Consider the following 23,624-nt stretch of genomic DNA (forward strand, 5'->3'; position numbering starts at 1 on the left):
TGGAAAATGATATTAAATTAAAGTACCATATGGAAAACCTTATCAACTTGAGGTTTGGAAAACATTATAAATTAAAGTTTGGAAAACGCTATTATATTAAGGTTTGGAATAGGTTATTTAATTAAAGTTTGGAAAGCCTTATCAAAGTAAAGTTTGGAAAACGCTATCATATTAAGGTTTGGAATAGGTTATTTAATTAATGTTTGGATAGCTTTATCAAATTTAAGTTTGAAAAGCCTTATCAATTTAAGGTTAGGAAAATGCAATCAAGCCAGTTGAAATATTTGACAGAGGGCGTTAAGCTGAGATATTGTGTTATAAAAAACAAAATAAATAGAGTTAGAAGATATTATGAAGAGGCATGTGGTACTGTTATAATAATAACAACCAGATTGGTAGAAAGTATATTATTAGAAACAAGTGGGAGAAGATGAGTGAAAAATCTCAAGTCTGATCAAACTAGATAGGTCATTGAAACATTATATCATAAATAATACAGGATTTGTCCTCTATTTGTCTCACTACTCTAATGTCCTTTATCAATTTAGTTCAAATTTAATTTCTATCTTAAATAACTCAAGGTCATTATCAAATACCAGGGCAATATACAAGGGCAATAGTGGAGGATGGTTTATAAAGAAAAAATTGATCCAATTTATCCTCGCCTACCTTTCTGTTGTAAAAGACTTATTAAAAAGTGTACCGGGTATCAAAGAGTTTCTTCCAAATTTCATAAAGCAAATAGAAGGTGGATGACAATAACACAAATACATTTAGATTCCAAATCAAGGGGCTAGTGCAAGATTCTCAACTAATTATCGTGACAAAAGATAATCAGGAAGACCTTGCATATTTTTTGCATACATGCTGTCTTTGGCATCAATTTCTTAAGAGTCAACATAGCTAATATTGGATATTTTGTATTTAATAGGATAACATGCCGGTACTTATTTTTTTTATATTATAAAGCTGAGAAACTCATATTTAGTATGAAAAACTATTTCATAAGCATCCCTTTAATCTATGTTTACTTAAAACTGACAATCTAGATCACATTAACATTATCAATAAATAAACATCAAGTTGATATGAAACAATTATTAACCACACCTTATGATAACCTAGAAAATTAGCCAGGTAGAGATATTCAATTTTCATACTGTTTGAATCTGTATTTCAGTGGCACAATGCCAATCCTAACAAATTAAGCATAGTTGAGACATATCCTGGTTGTCGGCCATAACTTCCCTGATAATTATAGGTGAAAATAAGAAAAAAAAGGCCTACAATTTTCAGTTGTCACCAATTTAATTCCATGCATAAGCTTACCTATGAAAAAATATACAAAAAAACTAATGAGAATTGTAATACTATACCTTGTAAACTTCAGAAAAAAATCCACTTCCAATCTTCTCACAGACGAAATCGTCAAGCCTAGTAAGCGCTGAAACAGCATATCTTAAAGCTTCACAAGTGGACTGTGGCGGTAGGTGGCTTAACTCAGGAGATGCCTCTCTGGATTTCTGAAGGTAAGTATTTTCATAATCATCCGTCACACAATCAAAGTAACTTCGTGGACGAGGAGCATCCAATGTAACTGTTCTACTCCTCCTTAAAGGGTTTTGGGTATTCATGTTTATCAACACTTCTGCTGTCATGCCGATTGTGGCTTATCTTGTTCTCTTCTCATTCAGGTCTGGTAGGTTTTCTTTATAAGATGTCCTTGAATATCATTTTGTATATAATATTTGGTTAATAACCTCTAAAATGCATTAACCTTCAATTCTCCAATGATTTTTAGAATTTTCCTGTATATATGGTCTCTGATTCCAGATCGGTTAAATTCTCAGCATTGTATGCCTACCTTTACCTTATTATAGTTGAGATTTTTATAGTTGCTGATTTATTATTCATTTATATGATGGTCTGTTGTCTAAAAGTTGGTACACTGCCACCAAGGTCTACCTAACCTACTTTTCACCAATTAATGATTGATTATGCCTGCTTGGTACTTAACCATTCAGCACATTATTACATTTTGCAGGAAAATTGTGGAGCACAACACTAAAAACCACATTTTATCCTTAAAACCACAAATTTAAATTTAAATGAAAATCGCTATATACAAGTTTAAGTCACATGTTTGATATTACATTTTAACAAGTATCAAGGATACACAATTGCCACTTTCTCTGTCGAAACATTTTCCTGTATTGACAGTTGTTCCTGCCAAGTCTATTTACTTCTTACTTGCTTTGGCCCAATGATGAGTATTGTGCATTCTGGGTAATTTTTAGCGAAAAATGTAGGTCAATCTTCCGAAAAAAAAAATTCTTCGTTCTTTAATTTCCTAATGGTGTCTCCTTTGAATTTTTATCTGGACATGTGACAATCCCAATAATCTACGAGTTTAGTTTTGGAAAGTTGTCAATTTATACGTAGATCAATTAATAAAACAGTATCTCTCTTCCTTATTTCATTCGACATTTCGCGCACCTTGCAGATTCGAGGTCAAGGTCGCTTTGGAATGCTGGGAAATGTTGTTCAAAATGGCAGCTACCTCGAAAGGAACCCATGCCTTGCCAAATGAAGAAAAAAAGGAGATAGAAGATACCTTTAATGAAGAAATTGAGATAAAAGTTGAATCTTCCGAGAGTGAAATTAATGGTGCTTATGAAAATGTCGAAAACCAACACAGTTTCTCTAGTAAAAGTCAATTTAACCGAGGGCGAAAAATACTTATCAAAAGTGTGCCGCCGAATTCAAAAAGAGAGGTGAGATTTTATCGTTTTTGCTTAAGATAATTAAACTTTTTAAAGATTTCTTTTGTCTCTTGACCGACTGAGGATGCTTCAATGCTCCAATGTCTTCAATGAATTAGGTTATGAATTCAATATTACGATGAATTGTGAATGGATTTTTGGTACCGGTAATTTGATAGAATATTATGTTGGTCGTGTTCAGCCTACTCAACTGCCACTACTGGTACCTATGTTCAGCATTATTATTAACCCTTTGAACCCTGAGTGTAAATCAAACATAATGTAGGCCTACCCTAAACTCCAAGTAATATTTAAAAGAGTTTGTATGACGTTAACACATTACAGTGTGATGTCACTTAGTAACAGCCGGTTTACCTGCTGCCTTGGCCTTGGTATATATTGTGTAACTGTAAGTGTGTGGCCAGTAAACCGGCAAAGTTTTTCTGTGGCTGTACAGTAGGTTATGGTCTATTTTTTTGATTGTATGATGACTTTTTTTGAATGAATACTGACGATTTTATGACCATGCCACATATCAGTAAAGCTTTAGGGGTAGACAGCAGATGGTACCAAAATCTATTATTAGGCCTAGATCTATATTCCATTGATTTTTCAAAACACAATATTTGTGCACTTTCTAGGACCTGGAAGAAACATTGAAAGAGTTTGATGTTAAGGATATCTCATTGTATACCAATTCTAAACAAGGTTCGTACTTTCTTTTGCTTAGACACTGACAGTCAAGGTATCTAAGTAATTAATGTCTGACTGACCAAAGCTGATATAATACAAACTTTATCCATAGTCTAAAGGCAGTAGTCTTTAGTGGAGTGTAAATTTTTAAAGATAATCCAATTAATAACAGACACTTTTGAACTGACTTCTGTTTGACACAAGTTTACTCAATCAAATAATATAATAATATTAGTTATTATAGGAATATGAATAAGTAATTATCAATTAACAAATCACTTGATTGCTTTGAAATTTGTCATGGCTGTAGCTTTCTGGCGTAAGTATTTGTCTCAGGGACTATTACAGTCTCTGTTTGCGCTACTGCAAATTGTAAAGACTAATCTGTGACTTCACTACTATATTCAGCAATTTTGATTTGATAAATTCAAATAGAAGCTATTTAGTTTTCTTGATATATATTAAAAAAGCTAGAAAATTTATTTCTAATTCCATTAGGAGTCTCATTTCTTTTTAATAATTTTGTATTTCAGCCATCATAACCCTTGAAAATGATATGGATCCAGATATAGCTGATATTGTTGTCTCAAAGTTAAAAGATTCAAAAGTTGGAGACAATGAATTAGAATTGAGTATCTTGCCATATTCAAATATTTTGGTTATTGCTCATCTTCCGAAATCAATGACTGATGATGGATTTAGAGACTTAGTTTCCAAGTATAAATCTGTAGAGAAATGTACATTGGTTTGTTTTGAAGAGACAGGTAAGAAAACATTGAAATATTTAGCACTGTTTATTGTTATTTCACTTGCTTTGAAGTATAGGATAATCTTCAATCATTTCAAGAGATACATTTGCATTACTTGTTGATGTAATATGATTCCTACTCATCACATTTCATCATGAAAATCTAGTACCAAAAATTTTACTGTAACTTTTGACAGTTTATCCAAAATAGAAGCCCTTGAATATTGTACATTGACTTAACTTTCATCACCTAATTACTGAAGAATTGGATGACATTCATTCAAGTTAGAAATGATTATATAGATTTGGTTGAGACTTTAATAAATTCAGTTTGAATAGTTAATATTTTTAGTTAAAGCACATGATATGTAATTATTGTAGGTAAAAGTTTACAATATGGTTTAGTATGGTTTAATGATAACAGAGAGAGGAACAGAATTAAAGAAGAATTAGACTGGAAGGATGTTGATGGTTGTCAACTACATGCTGATATTATTGAGAGTTGCAGTGACTATAATCAACTTATATCAAGATGCTTATTTATTGATAATTTACCTAAAACATTTAAAGAGGCTTATAAGTTAAGAGAAATATTTAATTGTGTGGCAAGTCCAGTTTATTGTCAGGTATGTTAAAGTTAAAATCACGATCTTCATACTATTTCATTTTGAAAAATTGTTGATAATACCATACTTACTGACGCGGAATATGCTGAATTTTGGTAAAAGATAAATTTGCCTCGTAATCAGTGCCAGTGATAAAGGCTAGCGCACACGAGAGCTCCCAGCTGAGCAAAATTGCATTTGTGTCTCCCAGCTCAGCTCGCAGCTTTCGTCGGTTTCCCCCGCACACGCTAAGCTTAGATCTTTCGTAAACGGGGTGTGGAGTCATGGACGTCTAAAAATAACTAGATCATGTGACATTCTCACGTGACTTAAACAAAATGTCGGACGTCGACATCCCTTCGAATGTTTCAGAATATGAAGAAATTTTACTTATTTTTTTGTTGTTGCGTCATCGCCGACGAAGAATACTTGCAAGCTCTCGTAAGCTACGGATATTTAGGCCATACGTCCACTAACTCGTCTTTGACAAATTCCTTCAGATAAAACTCGCTTTCATCGATGGTCGCAGTCATTTTTGTTTGATAACGAGCTAGCGCATGCGCCCCAGCTCCAAGTTGAAAGCTAAGAGCTTTCGAGTGCGCACGCGGTAAGGTATTTTTCATTCGAGGAAAAAATTATCAAACACGACGGATAATTTCCATAACGCCTCGAATGAAAAAAACCTTACGTAAACTCTGCTCACACGAGAGCTACGAGCTGAGCTGAGAGGCACAAATGAAATTTTGCTCAGCTGGGAGCTCTCGTGTGCACTAGCCTTTAGGACTACTTTTACACTATTATTTTAATACACACTTCTATGGTGAAAATATTTTTACATCTATCTTGATAATAAGTTCTTACTGAAATTCTTTATGTTATGCAAAAATATTTTCAATTAAAACAGATAATGAGAAAAGATAACGAATCGACCGGTTATGGGATAATAGAGTATAAACAGAGTTGGGAAGCTAAAGAAACCTGGTATAAACTACAAGAGTATGAATTAGATGGTGTCATTATTAATATAACATTCTGTATACCAACTAAGCCTGCTGTCACTATCTTTAACAGACTAATGAAGAAAATAGTAAGTTTTGTAAACGTGCAGGATTTATTCATATGTCAATCTCTGCTGTTTTTGCTTAAAAATGCTGATTAGAAACGTAGAACAAATTGATGATTCTATAGTCTTGGCTAATTGGCTAAAAATTGTGTTATGCATTACAATAGTAAATGTTAATATTTTTATGATAACAGCTATAATTGTTTGTAGGATAACAGAAATAAAGTAAAAGGAAGTTTATTACCAGACCCTGTTTTGCCTGTTACAATAAATAACCCACTTGTTAAAGGGTTGGCCAATCAGAATCCTGAATGTAAGTAGATTTTTATATTTAGTGCATGTGATGATGTAGCTAGCTGTACAGGCCTTGGCTGTAAAGCCTTGAGAAACATCAGAATGTTGACTAAAGATTTACTATGTTATTGTTCTTTCTTGCAGTAATGAAAAGTTTTATGCAGGTGTTACATCATCTACAATTATCACATTCTAAACCTACTAGTTCTTCAGCTAAACCAGGTAAATAGAATACATCACGATTTACTAACAAAATACTTTTTTTGCACTTGATTGAACTATTAATTAAAGACAGGCAATTTTGAACAATGTGCAAATGAAGGGAATTTCGTCCAGACAGCAGATTTTGTCTGCTTTTTTTAGTTTTCCATTTTAAATTGTCAAGGAAATCTTAAATGTGTAGAGTTAAGCAGACAGGGCAGTGATTATTTGACCATCTGATCTATGTCATCCCCTTGGAACCTCATAATGATTATAATAAGATTATTGGACAGAGAAAACAAATACTTAAAAGTTAACAAAAGTGTCACATTAGTGCCATATTTTTCTTCTTACAGGGATATTGGGACCAGCACCAATGCCAATGAATCCTGCAATGAATTCTAACACACAATTAGGATTGTTGATATTTTTAGCTACTCATTTGAACAACAACTTTAATCAACAAGTAAGTTTATTTCTTTAATGAGTTGCATCCATGTCTGTACATGAAGGATTTATTTCTCAGATACTTTTTAACATGCAAATAAGGATATCTCATGACCATCACAATGCTGTAAAGCATCTCAATATGATTGTTTTTATAGAATATTTCTAACAAGCTCCACAAGCAGTTTAGTATATTGGATATTTAGTATTTATGAATGACAAATACAAAAAAATCAATAGCTTGTTTAAGGCCGTGTCACATTCTTTTTTTTCTTCACATATTCAAAGAGTATTTTATATTTTCAGTTTACTGGACCATTATCAGCTCAGTTAAATCTACTACAAAAGCTAGGACAACAGAAGAATTCAAATGTAAGTCGAATCATTTTAATGTACCAATGCCTAAAAGGGATTGTAAAGAGGTTTCTAAAAAAAAAACACTCATAGCTTCATTTGCATCATTCTAAAACCTCCCTACCTTGTCTTAAAAAAACTTATTTTGTCATATGACTTTCATAATGTCTAAAACAATTAATTATTTGCTTATGTGAGCTATAATGTCATATCTGCTTTTTTATAGGATATGAAACTGGGTGATCCACTAACTGCTCAAGCCAATAATGTGATACAAACTTTAAAAGCTCAGGTGAAAGATAAAATGACTCCACCGTCTTTAATACCGTCTAAAGATCACCACCTACCACTGCAACAAATACTACAAAATACTCGCAACTTGAATCTTAATTTACTGATGAATTTAGGCCAAATAATGACAAATATTCAAAATAATAAAACAGAAAGTCTAATGTCAAAAAACATTCCTCCGCCAGGGATGTTCTCATCAGCTACCTTTAATACTAATAATAATAACTATCAACAACGTAAACCATATCACTTTATGCCAAAGAATGATCCACCACCACCTTTATTGTCAAACTATCAGTTTAATACTTCATCATCTTCACAACAGTTCCGTCAGCCACCAGCATTACTCTCAGATAGACAAAATACTGGTACAAGATCATTGTTAGATATTGGTTCAATGTCCAAACCGGTTCATCAGCCATCAAGACCTAAACCACTGTTAGACAATCAACCACCTAAACCATTACCATTATTAGGAGATTCAGGATATGGTTCACAACGACAGGGATTGAACAGTGCACCATCTTCATCGTTTACCTTTGGAGACTCAAGATATCAGCAGAAACCATCGCAATATGGAAATTTACAGTTTGATTCTGCCAACAAACCTTCTTCATTATTAGGCAATGTACCTGTAGACACCAACAGACAGCCTTCCTCCTTATTTGGCAACCTATCTGGGGATACAAACAGAAAGCCTTCTTCATTCTTAGGCAACTTGCCAGTGGACACTTCCAGGCAGCCTTCATCTTTAGGCAACTTGCCTTATGACAACAAGCCTACATCATTATTGGACAATCTCAATCATAATGTTCAAAATATGCCTAAACCATTAATGAGTGACCCAAAACCTCGACCATTGTTAGGTCAAATTGTACCCAACTCGACCTCATTATTAGGTGAACCACCCAGTGATTTTCCAACCAATCGAAATATCAATAGTGGTTGTTCTATATATAAACAATCTTATCCGAGTGATTCATCTACATCATCTTATGGTCAAAAGGGAAGTTACTCTGGTGGGCATGATTCAGGATGTTGGGTAAGTTATTCAATATTGTTTTTGACCAGTGTTGATATTTGGGTTGTGGAGATCTTTTCTAATCTTTATATGTGTCTTATATTGCTCTTCTAATTGTACAATTATTCTTAACTTCATTTAAATTCACTAATAAAAAACTCTTAGTCTTCAAGAAATTTCAAGGCCCTCTGACATCTGACTATAAATTAAGATGGTTAACATTGATGTTGATCTTTGCAGTTCTTAATAACCAGTTCATTTTTAACAAAAACAGAAAACTGTGACTTGTGTCTTGTATCTTCAGAACATAGATAATTAGTTTTATTGTCTGTATTTTTAGCCTGATACACCAGATGGTTTAAATGATGAAACATTTCAAGACATTCCAAATAAGGTAAGCTTCACAAGGATTAAACTGTTGATTTCTATTATTCTGCTACTGATTGTTCTACTGAAGACTGACACCACCATACAGTGTTCATTGGGGCAAATTTTGCCTTTTCTGCAACATTAGCCTACCCTTTTCTAGTCTAAATGGTCTTCAGACAACTGGACTGACCCTTATCACTGATGGGGGAAACTGTTCAGGAATAGAAAGCACAATCTCAATGCAAGTATTGAATCGCCATCAAATACTTATACAGATTATGCTCACCATATCACAAGCTAGGTGCTGGGATCTATAAGTGAAACGGTTTGACAGGTTCTATTAGCTACCTTACATTAGACAATACATGTAGTTGTGAATTCTAGGGTTTGATGTATCTATGTTGTTTCTTTGTAGTATTATCCAGAAGAACGGCAAGCTAAAATTCCTTCATTGTTGTCTTCATCACACAGTCACAATGTAAGTTTTCATATTCATAATATAAAGTAGTGTCAAAACAGAAGCTATTCATAATTTTTCCTACAGTTTTGTCAATTGCTAACAATTTCAAGCTACGATTACTTGTTTCTTTCTTTTGTAGAATATGAAAATATCTAGTCGTGGAAACTATAATTCTAGCACAAATCAATTTCAGGTGTGTATATCTATATTTGAGCCATGATGGCTGAGTAAAACAGCTAATGCAGTCATAGCTTTTATCAAAAATGATTTTTTATCCATGTTACCCTTTTGTTTTGGTTTATGTGTCGGTCTATAGGATAAGACGAAAAGAGTTTATGAAATGTGCCAAGGGAACAATTCATGCTTTAATTTGCATAGAAAAATATTCGGAATTTTATATATTGATATCATCTTTAACATCAGAAATTCAACAACAAATTTAATTAATCAAAGATGATTTTGATATTTTCTACAATCTTTTCATAGTGTTATCTTAAGTTATTGAACGTTTTATTTTTTCAGAATCCAAATGCGGCAGCTACTTATCCTAATAAGATTCCTAGTTTATTGTCTGCTAACAGTACATATAATACACAAAATGGTTTATTAGATACACCACGACAGTTTACTAGTATACACTCTAACAATGGTCTCTTATCAACACCATCTAATAACTATAATACAAGCAATTCTAATTCTTTAATACCTAACTTGATGAATTATGATAGTAATCAAAGTTTATCATTAACATCTAATAGAAACAATGATAGTAACTATCCTCAATCACTGATGTCAAGAACTAGTATGAGTACTAGTAGTAGTTTAGATGGTATTAGTCATTTTCAAAATGATTATGGTAGTAGTGTGGATTACTCCAACAGAAATTATACAAAAAATCCCCCCAGTCTCATGGTAAGTAAACTAAAACCTTAAACCATTATTACTGAATACGAAATATTAAGTGGCAACTAAACTATTAATTAAATAAATTTATGCATTAGGATTTGATATCAGCTATCCAGTTGATTATTTTTCTATTATCACATATATTGTATCTATGTACGACACTATGTTCTAAATTCTTACAGGACACTTTTATTTTGCTATAATAATGGACCTAACTTTCACCCATATAAAGAGAAGAGTCTATTATTATTATAGATACTGTATATTTCGAATATAAAAAGCGCAAGCTTATATAATGCTCACCCCTTATTACCCTTATATCTGGGAAAATCTTTGTCACCATAAACAAATAACCATAAAAACCATAAAAAATGGCTCAACAGACACCACATGATAGTGAGTGGTAATGTCGCTACACTATACATGTATCTTTTATATTGTATCAATAATATACCTATTGTGATTATTACAGGCAACTCCAGTTGGTCAGAAGAGATCATTTAGTCAGTTATTGCCAGCACCAGAACAAAGTCCAGAGGGTACATATGTTGGTCAACATTCTCAAGGGATTGGTGGTCATTACGCTGATTCTTATTCCAAACGTATGAAATTAGATCATAGATTTAGATAAGAGTTAATATGTATATTAATTGTTTGTATTATCATTGTAAATGGAGAACATTATTTATTATAACGTAAACATTTGTGCTAGTGAGCAACTACCGTATTATATATTTTTGTTAGAAATAATTTGGTTGAAGATGTGATTGATATGATAGGTTATGGAATAAATGAGTTGAATGGATAAAGATGTTAGCTAGTCATTAGGAATTAAATGTGCTTGGGTGAACTATTATCAGCATTAGTATATGAGATATGATCCTCTCAATTTATAGCTTGAAATCTTTTTAAGAGCTTAATTTTAGCTACCAGTATTGATCTTAAGCTCATAAGTTCAAATACCTGGGAACAATGAGTGCATCCTTTACATCCCTCTTTTCACAAAATATTGTATGATCATACTATATTAAAAGTGTGTAAATTAGAATGTAAATAATATTACTGAAGTCAAATCAAGATATTTTGTGAAAGGGGAATCAGATGCTAATGGACATGTGTAAAAGAATAATACATTATTGGTTGTGAAATTGTGATAATATTTTCTGTGAGATATTAGTTTTAAGAACTTACCTAGTTATTTTGATAAAATGCTCTAAATGATTATTAAATCATTGTTTGATTGTCTCAGTTAAAATTTGCCAAAGCATGGGTTTAACATATCAAAGGGGTAATAAGTCTGTCATTTTGAATAATAGAGGTAGGTATTTTTTATTTTCCGTCTACATGCAAATAAAGTATATTTTCTGAGAATTTTGCCTTATTTTTTTTCTTTATGATAGAATATTTTAACTATTTCTTTTAATTTTGGACAAGGTCTATTGTAAATATGATTTCTGTTATTTTTAAAGTTTTGTTTCAGCTGAAAGTTTAGGTTGGTATTGTATTAAAAAAAATTGTTATAAAATATAAATATATAGTAAACTTAAGTCTTTCAATGAAATGTTTATGAAGAGTTATTCAAAGCTTATTAAATATTGTGGAAGTGAGAGACATATATCAGTGAATACTTCAAAAAGTTCATGATTAACATTATATATTTTGTAATAATTACAAATATTTTCAAGACCGGCCTTATTGTAATTTTTGTAGTTGATCAAACGATTCATAAAATGAAACAAAAGTTTGTCCATGAATGAAAAATTAACATGATGTTATCTTTCTTTTCAAACATCCAGAAAAGGTAAACTTGTTTTTTGTCATCAAAAGGTCTGGCTTTTAGTAAAATTGAAAATAACCAATAACCAATATATAAGTTAGGATTAGGAACAACTACTTAAAACATGTATTTTGATTATTATGATATGCCAAATATGTGATTTGTTTTTATATTGCATCTTGTGTTAGATAAATTTCTCCTTATACTTTACTAAAGTCAAGCAGATATATTTTTGTACATAGAACTATTCAAAACATGAACAAAAGATCTATTTTGTGGTAGTTGAAATTACACATGATAGACTTTTGGCGTGTTAAAGGGATTGTAAAAAAGTTTTGTAAATTTCTTATGTGTATCAGGAACACTGAAAACATCAATTTGCACCATTCCTGTTTTCAATCAGAAGTCTGCGATTCCTGCATTTCCAATTATGTCACAAAGACCTTATTTGACAGAAGCAAATTTTGTGACATCATCAAACACTCAGTTTGCAGGAACCACTAACGTCTGAATGATCTGATTGAAAATTTAATGGTGCAAATTGATCCTATCAGTGCCCCCAATACACCAACAAAATTTAGAAAACTTCTTTACAATCGATTTAATTAGTACTTTATTTATTTTGAATGGAACAGACATGACTGCTCAAATATATTTGCTCGACTTTACATACTTTTTTCTCTTTCTTACTTTGTTTTAATTTTCAATTTTAATCTTTTATCATTCACCTTTTCTCTTGTCTTTATCTCCTATTATTACACTTTTTCCTTTGTTGATCACTTGTTGAAAATACAACACACAATTTCAATTTCTTGTCTTTCTTATTTTATGGTTTTCTTTGTAAATTTGTGAATCAGATTAAAGACAGTAAAGTCTTTATCAAATTATCCTGTTTTGTCTTTTTTAATTGAATTCATCATATCGCAAGGAATGCTTTACATTGATATTGATCATTGATTGATAAAGGGGTATCCATGCTCATTAAGGAGTAATATAATGACAAATTTGTTCTGTGGTAGTTTGAATGAATACCTTTAATTCCATTGTACATTGTGCCCGTATTACTCGAACCCGGGACCTCAAAGTTGTCATGCAAGTGCGCGAAGCACTAGGCTACCGAGACCTTAGGTTAGTGATGTTAAAAAAAAAAACCCTAGTTTTGAAAAACCAATTAGGGTTAGCTCAGGAAAGGGTTAAAGCTTGTTCCAAACTATGGTTTCCGCATATGAATTGAAAGAGCAGTTCGTTGCGCATCTTCTCAACACAAAATGGTCCGGAAAAAAAGAATAACCGTGGTTTAAATGGACCCCAATTCTCTAAACTTTGAACGTTTACTGTGGTCTGGCTGAGTCTTTTCTATTTTGGAGTTATCTGATCTTTGTTTACAAAGAAAATGGCGGCCTCTTAAAACAAGTTTCTACAGGTGAAACTCTGGAGAACATAAAAAATATTGGCTTATTTGTATTGTAATATGAATCAGAAATATCTAAATGACGTGAAAATCAACGTAAGTTGTTATTTTGTTCTGGTCATAATTTGATATCAAATTGATCTCAGGTTTTGGCCTGAGGTTTGCAGCCAGGTTGGCATTCATTCATTCATGATTCATCATCATCATACATCTCTCTCGGAGAAATTTCAATTAAAAAATGCCCCAATTTTCATATTTCAATTAGTTAAATGAGGTTTCTATCTATCTTATTTAGGGGTATATTATTTTCTACACTTTGTACCGTGGGTGTTATTCGTGCATACAAGCTTTCAACAACATAATTCTTTTTTTTAATTTATGTCTTAGATGTTTCTTCGGATATTCTATAAAATAATCAAATTTGGTTTGTTTTGATTTTCTTTATGAATCCCTCACCTTTTATTTTTAATATCAAGTCATTATAATTTATGACAATTCCTTCAAAGAACAATGATTTTTATACGCCCACATCTCTCCATGTGGACGTATATTGTCGGCACCCCTGTCCGTCCGTCCGTACATTTGCTTGTAAAAGCTCTAAAAACTAGAGTTTTTGATGGAAATTCGGTATGTGTATACATATTCATAAACGAAGATTAAGTTCGAATTTGAGCTATTTTCGACAGTTAGAAGCAAAGTTATTGCCCTCACCCCAAAATCTTGAATATGCTATAACTCTCTTATTTTTCAACCGATTTTGATGAAACTTAAAATGGATGTTATTGGACCTAAATCAAAAGGTTTGAGAAAGTTTAGTTTACTTCTGATTAAATTTAAGGCTTTTTTTTTTTTAACCTCTATGCAGTAAGTGCTTTTATCAACATCAATTGCTCGTAAACACGTCCGTCCGTCCGCCATCAGTCAACATTTGCTTATAAACGCTCTAAAAACAAGATTTTTTGATGGAATCAAATGAAATGACATGTTCATAAAATGAAGATCAAATTCGAATTTGAGCTATTTTCGACCTTTAGAAGCAGAGTTATTGCCATTGCCCCAAAATCTTGAATATTTAGAATTACAATTACAGCTGGGATTATAAGGAAATTTGGCCGATAAATTTTTTTTGATAATAACTGAAATCCGCCATTTTATTTATGTTAGAAATAATTAATAAATTTGACATTGCTTTGAAACGATAGAAAAAATTCTGCAGATTGACTTTGTAGAGATAACCCATGTTTATCAAAACATGCAAATGCAGAGGTCACACAGGTCACAAATGTAAATTATTTATCATTTCCTGAGATGCACGAAATTAGGTTACTTGACTGTACTGTACTAGTAAACAAGTTATATGGTCAAATTGTAAACTTCATTCAGTAATAATACCACGTCAGTAATTATTAACATGCTAGGTGGCCCCAAAAATCAATTATGAGGCTAATGGTGAAATTTTGAGGTTTATTTTTTTTTTTTTTTTGCAGATTTGAAATGAAGGTTGAGTTGGAGGTTTTAGCTTACACAAGCATCAGAAGGAAGAAACCTTGGCCAAGATTGTTATGGATCGGAAAGGTCAGGAGTTAGTTTTTATGATGCTCCAAAATTATTTCAATAACATGTACATTTCATGCTGGGTAAACAACTATGGCTTTCAAATGTATATTTTTTTTTATCGTAGGAAAAAGAAAGTCTGTTATTATTAGATGAAAATAGAGTTGGTGTGCTATATCTACCATCTGGTAAAACCAAAAGACAAATACCCAAATTGTCTCCTTTGATTGAAGAATGCCTCACACTTTCATCAACACCAAATGGTAAGCTTATACTGCTGTATGAAATAAGGTTGGTTGGTAGGTGACAAATTAATGTTCGCTTCCAGCGGATGCTGATATCGCAAACTAGGTAGTTGTTGGTAGTCGTAGTATTTGGTGGTTGGCTTGGTTCAAATTGGATGATTCTGTGTTGTTGCTTTGGTTGTTGATACTTCATGGGATATGGTCAGGTCGAATGACATGTCGGTGCAACTCGGCCCTGGATGGTGTGGTGTGAGTTACTCTTTCCCCATCATTCTTACAAACTCGTGCATACAAGCTTTCAACAACATAATTGATACAAGAAAAACAATATCTGGTTTAATATAAATATTGTTAAATCGTGATGGCTTGTACATCTTTGTGGTCAAGTACTTGATCACAGCCACATAGTCTGTCCATTTAATACTCATATACTTGTGTACATGTATTTGTTAAACAGGTTGTCCATCGAGGTATTGTGTATTTTGGGGGTTTTTTTCTCATTCATTCATTCATTATATTGTCCCCATGGGCTGAATGTTAGACAGGACCATGTCCTTGTGTATTAGGCCTAATGCTGGCCCATGTAAAATAAAGTGTTTATTATTATTATTATTTAAATGTTTCAGGATGTTATTTAGTTGGTTTGTTGAAGTCGGGAGATATATTTATATGGTATAAAGATAAAGATATAATAAAAACAATATCTGGTTTATCCCAACTATTGCCATTAACAACTCTATTAACAGGTATAATATCTTTATTAAGATATCTTTTTACAATTTTTCTATTTAGTAAAGTTGTTTATATTTTGCATATGTGAGGATGAAATTCAGTCCATATACCATAAAAGTATTCAGCATATAAAGCCATTTTTATGGGTTCTCCAAACAAAATTAGATTTTTTGTTGTTAATTTTGTAGTCATAACATTTATCTATTCATATAACAACTTTATATCAGCCAGTAGTGACTGACTAGTATTTTAATGCCATTATATTTTACTGTAGAGAGTTGTAAAGTTTATAGTTGTAATGATGGTAGTAAACTATTATTAGTTGTTGGTACTGATAGATACTTTGTTTGGAAGCAACATATACAATGTCAGGATTCAGGACCAATACTATCTGGTGATTGGATCTCTGTAATAGTTCCTGTCAATGTTCCATTACCAACATCTGATTGTCTGGAAACATCAACAAATGGAACATTCTATGAGAGTCAGGTAAATTTATTTTTTTCCCCTCTCAGTGACCTTTAACTTGAAACCTGTTATGGCTTATACCCAATATTGCAAAATCTAGCATCAGATGCCAGTACTCACCAATAGCCTAAGGTATACAGTTGTCTAGTCGTTTTTTTTAAGATTTATTTTAGCTTATACTACCACCTTTCAAAATTGAAATAAAGGAAATCATTGTGTGTACTTGCTTGAATGTTATTTGGTTTTGTAGCTGAAAGTCAGTTCTATCAGCTGGTAGCTAGTTCAACAACAGTATCCCTTCCAGTGTCTTCAATTTAGCTAAATTATGATACAAATATTATAATTTCAGTGATCAAGGGATATTATGTAAGGGCTATTTATACTTGGATGTGAAAAACTTGCAAATAATACCCTTTTGTTTCAAACTTGGGCTCTATAATTTAATTCTATACTAAGTTATTTCTTTAGTAAATATTTCTTTTAGATTTGTGGAAGTTGTTGTCAGTGGTCTGTTGTATTTAATCATGGAAATTCAGTTTGTGTCCGTACATTACTACTTCGATTTCCTTCTCCACATGAACTCTTATCAGAAAAGTAAGTTACAATCCTGAAATATCTTTTCCTTGTAATAAACCATTGCTATGCAGTATTATAGAAGGTATCTGGAAGTGTAACCACCATTTAATCCAGGCAACTCTTTTGATTCAATTTAAGCATCGCAAATTTACATGAATTGTTGGTACAACTTGCAGGTTCTCCTACAAGGGAGATTTATTAGACTTTATAAATAAACAGCACATATGAAAATTTTCGTCATTGCTTAATGCATGGATTAGCCCGTCTTTATTAGCCGAATCAACAGCATAAAAGTACAACATAACTGCATTTCATTTTAAGTTTGAAACACATGTTAAAAAGTGATTGTAAGAATTTGTTTTCTTTTACAGTTGTCCAACTGTTCATATAGAATGGTGCTGCTTACAATACAGTATAGATAAAATCAACAAAAACTGTGAAATTGTCAATAGTAGAGGAGCTTATCAGTCATCTTATTCAAATGATGGTCAAATCCTAGCTATAGCAGTAAATCAACGAAGTCCTGCTTATTCTGCTATGTTATTTATCTCCCCTTTAACTGATACTTTATTAGTTTCACAATTACATGGTTGTGGTCTGAAGCAACCTGAAACAAGACATGGAAGGTAAGGTTTGACGATATTGGAATTCTGCTATTTGAATCCTTTGCTTCCACCATTGATGGTTTTTTTGTAATCTTCTTTCGACGTCTTAACTCTTTTACCCTAATTTCTGGCACTTTTATGCTAATCAAAAGATAAAACTGAAAGGTCTCATGAAGTGAACAGTTTACAGTTCAAAAGTCAAGACATAACACAAACACAAATATAAACTATATGCATAGGGAATATAATTGTTCAAATAGACATTTGGAAATGAAAAAAACTGAATTTCCCTCATTGCATACTGCATAGCATTTCACATCATGAGCATCAAAATAAGATTACAATTCAGGGTGATTAGTTTTACCTGACATTTTAAATTTGTTTTAGAAATCTCGAATATTGTATTCGGTAAATATGTCTTTTGCACTCAGTTACTATCACAACACTTATTGTTTAAAGCACTTGTTAAGATTTGTGTCCAATTAAATATCATTTTGAATTTAGTTTTATACAAAGGGCACAGTATTATATGTAAAATACTGTTTGTTATTAAGAGACATTATTTTTCGGTTTTAATAATGATGACACTTAATGATATTTCGTTGGACATTCTAATTATGAAATGTTCATTGTTATTTTGAAGAATTTCAATTATTTTTTTTTTTCATCACAAATTGATTAAAGTGCAAAAATATAACACACATATTATACATGTATAATCAGAAGTCTGTTACCTTCATAATGATATAAAATAAATTACAGTAGATGAAAGTTTTTAATATCTTACATATTGATAGCATCAATTTGCACCATTCCAATTTACAATCAGACTTCTGTGGTTCCTGCAATTCCACAAAAACTAAGTGTTTGATGACATCACTAATCGCGAAAGCCTTATGTGATACAAGCAAATATTGCAGTTAGTGACGTCATCAAACATTATTTTTTTTTAATTGCAGGAACCACATACAAAATTTAGAAAACCTCTTTACAATCTCTTAAAATGAAGGCAAAACAGAGCTACTATCTTTGATATCTTCATATCTTATTATCTGTAAATATAGATATGTATCAACTAACTTGAGTGTCTGTTTTTGATCATTAATGATGAATTATTAATTTTCTTATGTATGTAATATATTTCAGACAATATTGGGTAAAAGATATGGTATGGACAGTTGATAATTTGTTTGTAGCCTGTATTTTGAATAATGGTAGTGTAACAGTATTATCAAGATTAGGAGAACCAGTTGTAATACATATTGCTGGCTGTTCTATAGATATAGGTCCTAATTATTATTTACCATTGCATCCTTTAGTACATATACAGTAAGTTGTTCTTTTAGGACATGAATACAATGATTTGATACAAGATTTGATACAATGATTTGATACAATGATGAGATTTTGATACAATTGATACTATGAACATTTTTTATTTCAGAAATGATAATGGAACTCTTAGTGATGTTTTATCAAGAGAAAATGACCCTTTGTCTCAAAAGTATTCGGTGACATCACATCCTGTATTACCTATTATACTATTCTCAGATGGTTTTACTGTCACGGCCGTCCAATTACCAGCTGAATTAACTTTTACATCATATATGAGAAACTTGATATTGGAATCTACAAAACATTTGGAATTTTTAAAGACCCATGGAAATCTAAACATGACGCTTGTCAATGCTTACAATTTTTCAAATCTTCAGTCAACTAGAAATGGCGGGAAAATTGCTTTGAGAACTTCTACTCAAGATCGTCTGAAGAAATTTTTAAAGAATTTAGAAGTTACATCTAATACTTTAAATGAATCTGATGTTAGTGAATTAAGTTTATTATTAGATGAAGAATATCAATATGGCCAGGATGTGTCGTCTGGTAAACTCCTGTTTGGAGAAGATGAAGACCACCTCAGTCAACTTCATCAAACACTGGAATCATCTGACGATAATCAGAAAGTCCTCAAACACTTTCATTCTGCACGCTCTAATCTTTTTTCTGTTTGGAAATTAGCAGCAACTTCAACAGAAAACTGGACGTCCAATATGGAAACCATTGTTAAACATGCAGTGAAGAATATTTATAAAATGTTTACCCTGATGATAAACAATGAAGACGTAACAAATGTGTTGTCTGCTTCAAATTCCTCCGTCCAAAATGGCTGCCTTGTATATATAATATCTATGTACAGACAATTGTTAGATATTTTACGGTTTGATAGTTTAGAGCAACATCTATTACCATCAACATTACAACTAACACATAAAACTATTCACTTTATATTAAATAATAAAATAATTAACAACTGTGACCCTAGATTAAAAACATTGTCAGGATGTTACATGTTATTAAAATTTACTGAGAAAGTTTTAAATCGGAATTATATCTGGTTACCACAGAATCTAGTAGAGAAGGGAATATCACCTCGATCGTTATTACAGAGGGCAGATCAACATCAGCCTACAGTAGACAAATATAATGATCAATTACAGCTACCGTCCAATCAGCTTTCGGCTAAAAGGTATGAAAGGGTATGGGTTTCATAAAGTATCCATTGTTGTTCAAAAGGACAAAACATTTTGCGTATGAAGATTCTATGACTGTTGCCAAAAGAAATAGATGTGCAATTAAGTGAGAAACCCCAAGTAGCGCTAATCATATGTTAAGCCTATGTGTAGCTATGGTTAGTTTTAATTACTGAATAATGTTTTATACTGATTTTACAAATGTGGCAAATGAAATTTCTTTTCTTTGCCCACTGCAAAGTTTCTTTCTGCGTTGACAGAAAAGAAAGATATAAAATTCCAATTCTTCTACTATCCACATGTGGACAGTTTTGAATTTATGTCACTTGTTCTTGCTATTGGAGGTAGTTTTGGTGATTTGTTGCTATTGTTTTCTATTGTAGGCTAACTGCTACATGGAAGATACTCTATGAAGCCTTATTAGAATTCAGACGAGACCAAACTATTAGTGAAGCTGATGTTCAACAATCTCAGTTATTGGTCAACGCTATAAAACAAACGCTAGATATGGTAGAAACTGATTTACCCAGTAAACCAAAGAAAGTAAACCCTGGTGAGTTATTGGTAGATATTGAATCCATGTCTATCCATCGTATGTCTGTTTACTATTAATCGCCAATGCACAAGAATCTACTTAAGTTTTCAACTGATTTTCATACCATTTGTTGTTTTTGAAAATTTGTGAAATTCATTGATTTTGAATGAAAGTCAAGACATATTGTTATTTTATATCAATAGGAGATGTGTTTAGTTTAGATGGGCAGTATACACAAGCTTTAGATGTTTGGTTACAACAGTACAGAAATCTACATGGTATGGACCTTTTGTAATGTTTTATCTTTCTGGCTTCTCAAAAAACTGAAAAAAGTCAAAGTTCATGAAGAAAAATTCTCATAGTCACAGTTAGTAACTGATCTGAAAAAATCTTAATATTTGTGCTTTATGCATTGATATTACAAAGTAGTTATTCATACTTATTTATCTAAGATTGTTTATGTAAACTTAGTCAGCTAATCATTATTTGTCAATTTTGAAACCAATGTTTTTCATTTGAGCACTGAAACTTTTTTTCCAAAGATGAAAAATTTTTGCCAATGTAATGTTTGTTTTATAAAAGAACAGTCCTGCTACAGCATAGGGTCACATGTTCAATTATTTTTTGCACTTCAAATAGACCTATCTTCATTAGCCCACATGCTGCAGAAAAAAAGGGTGTAAAACTCCATTAATTTCATTTCAAATATAGACATTGAGAGATATTTTAAAAGCATGTGGAAGATGACATTGTAATATTATTTAATTTGCAGGTAAAGATGGCTTTAGTAAAGCAGCTAAACTACTTCATTCTTTACTCTATACATTTTTATTACGTGGAGAGTTATTAATGGCGGTAGATTTTCTTGATGAACTAGTTGTTAAAGCCAATAGTAATAGTACTATAAATCCTTCCCAAGCTCGTTTACCATTAATGACTTTAATTACAACAACATTAAGATCTCAGGTAATTTTATTTTATCAGAAGAATTTATTTTTTATATAAGCCCAGATGAATTTTATCATTAAATTTTCCATCAGTTCTTCTGTTCACACTGCACACAAATTCTTCAGGCTATAATAATTTTCTGATTTTTTTTCTTTCACAAAGGATCGTGATTACTAATCCTGGCATGTGTCCTGCGAAAATCAGGCTATGTGTTAAATGCAGGACTCATTCCAGGCTGTCCAGCGGCCCTAAAATTCTTTAAAAATAACTTTTTTTTACAGTTTTGCTCAAATTTCTGTTGAAAAATTGTTCAAATCAAGGAGAAATTCTAAAAAAAAGCCTGCTTTTTATGTCAATGCCTATTTTCGTTTTTACTTTCTACTGGAGGAGCAATTAATGTACCTGCTGTTTGGAATGGCCTAAGATACAAGCGAATAAAACCCCAATTTTTTGTATTTTGTAAGTGTCAAATATGAAGTAATGCATAAAGATGTCTAAAACTGATTGGATTTAATTATGAAATTTAAGCCCTAAATTTCTAATGTTAGCGCTAAAATTATCAGCGCAATGAGTGCTGGACATATAACATTTTATATTTAACTTTAATTCATTATGCATGATATAGATTTACCTCTTGTACATAACTTAGATCAATTTTCATTTGTAGACCAGTAAGATGTATGATAAAGTACCATGTATAAAAGATAAAGGTGTAAGACAAGTTGTACAAACTATGGCTAGGTTTATGGCATTATATTTCTCAAATCAGTCATTATACATCTTTCCACCTCATAATCCACAAGCCTTACCAACAGTACATTATAAAACACCAGTTGTTAGTGAGTAAATTATTCTAAAATAATTCTAAGATAATCTGAGAAAAATCAATGGCAGGAGATTTGCCTGAGAACCAGCTGGTAGAAATCATCCTTTGTGAACCTAAATTGTTATCCTTGTGAAATAGGGATGTTTCTTTTTCTATCTTTCTGGCTTTCAAATCCTCACTAATAATTTGTTTCCTGTTATTTTTCAGATAACCGTATAATACCCCAATATCCAGAAGAACTAACACAGATAATACGTAATGATAATTTGAGTGATATTTGGACTGTAGAAAGAACGTTGGAATACTTGTTGTTATCTGGATTAGTATGTGAAGCTACATGGTTTGCTGATAAGATGGGAGATTGGAAAGCAGCTTTTTTACTGTCTGTTGCTTGTGAACAACATAAACAAACTGCTGTATCGCTATATTCCAAGTATGTAGGTTTGTCAAAATCTCGTAATCCCAGATTGCTCATCAAGGGGCTGCTCGATTGCTGAGTTCAGCACGTTCGGGATTCATGGAATATACCGACCATTCAATAAAACAAGATGGAGTCCAGAATGCGTTCAACATGTGCCGAAAATTAGTAGGTTCAGGCAGAATTCAAAAAAACGGAAAAAATTTTGAATGTGACCTAATCTGCTTCTTTTACGTTCATTTGAGACTGGAATCGGCACTAGAGGAACCAATCAAGCACCATCCATGAGACATGTTCTTGCTAACTTAAAGGTCTGGGGTTGCATCCCCAAGAAATCCCTCTTTAAGGTGTTGTTGAGTTTTACACAAAAATGCCCAGATACTCAATTTTATTTCACATGTCCATCTGCCCCTTGTCTAATTCAAGGCTGTGGTGTTTTTAACAGATTATGTTTTTATTCTAGATCCAGAAAGCCACTTAATTTACCTGATGAGTTAAAACCAGTGATTATATTACAGAAAAGATTAAGTTTGATGTTAGGTATACAAGATAGAAATTGGGATAGTGGTAAGTATAGTAGGTTGTTTATGGTCAATATCTTCATGTGCCTGATGTTCTTGTTAATGTGTAAAAGATAAAATGGAGGCAAATCCCATATTGTAGATGGCAAAATAAGACACATTTTAAGCTTGGATGGATATGCGTTTTAAGGACCATGTAGGCTTCAGGCATGAAACTATTGTACTTTGGGATTTTGTCCTTAAAAGTGAAATTGGAAAGTGGACAT

At 32.0% G+C, this 23,624-nt stretch overlaps 3 protein-coding genes across 3 annotated transcripts; all 3 read left to right on the forward strand.

The window, feature by feature from the left end:
* Window positions 1-2,549: 2,549 nt before the first annotated feature.
* LOTGIDRAFT_172000 (hypothetical protein) lies at window positions 2,550-10,845 on the forward strand (the record flags this gene model as incomplete). Its single annotated transcript, XM_009048582.1, has 15 exons — window positions 2,550-2,774; window positions 3,404-3,470; window positions 3,989-4,219; window positions 4,585-4,829; window positions 5,713-5,895; window positions 6,082-6,184; window positions 6,310-6,387; window positions 6,723-6,832; window positions 7,120-7,185; window positions 7,394-8,500; window positions 8,820-8,873; window positions 9,264-9,326; window positions 9,448-9,501; window positions 9,831-10,220; window positions 10,687-10,845. 15 exons carry the CDS (start codon window positions 2,550-2,552, stop codon window positions 10,843-10,845), a joined length of 3,135 nt encoding a protein of 1,044 aa, XP_009046830.1.
* Window positions 10,846-14,896: 4,051 nt separating this feature from the next.
* On the forward strand, window positions 14,897-18,915 carry LOTGIDRAFT_138431 (hypothetical protein; the record flags this gene model as incomplete). Its single annotated transcript, XM_009048583.1, has 7 exons — window positions 14,897-14,977; window positions 15,084-15,219; window positions 15,828-15,947; window positions 16,208-16,422; window positions 16,886-16,995; window positions 17,349-17,603; window positions 18,729-18,915. 7 exons carry the CDS (start codon window positions 14,897-14,899, stop codon window positions 18,913-18,915), a joined length of 1,104 nt encoding a protein of 367 aa, XP_009046831.1.
* A 3,423-nt stretch (window positions 18,916-22,338) lies between these two features.
* On the forward strand, window positions 22,339-22,916 carry LOTGIDRAFT_138424 (hypothetical protein; the record flags this gene model as incomplete). Its single annotated transcript, XM_009048584.1, has 2 exons — window positions 22,339-22,432; window positions 22,627-22,916. The coding sequence occupies 2 exons, from the start codon at window positions 22,339-22,341 to the stop codon at window positions 22,914-22,916; spliced, it is 384 nt and encodes a 127-aa protein (XP_009046832.1).
* Between the last annotated feature and the right edge of the window lie 708 nt (window positions 22,917-23,624).

Source organism: Lottia gigantea, assembly GCF_000327385.1.
Source record: "Lottia gigantea unplaced genomic scaffold LOTGIsca_125, whole genome shotgun sequence".
Lineage (NCBI taxonomy): Eukaryota > Metazoa > Mollusca > Gastropoda > Lottiidae > Lottia > Lottia gigantea.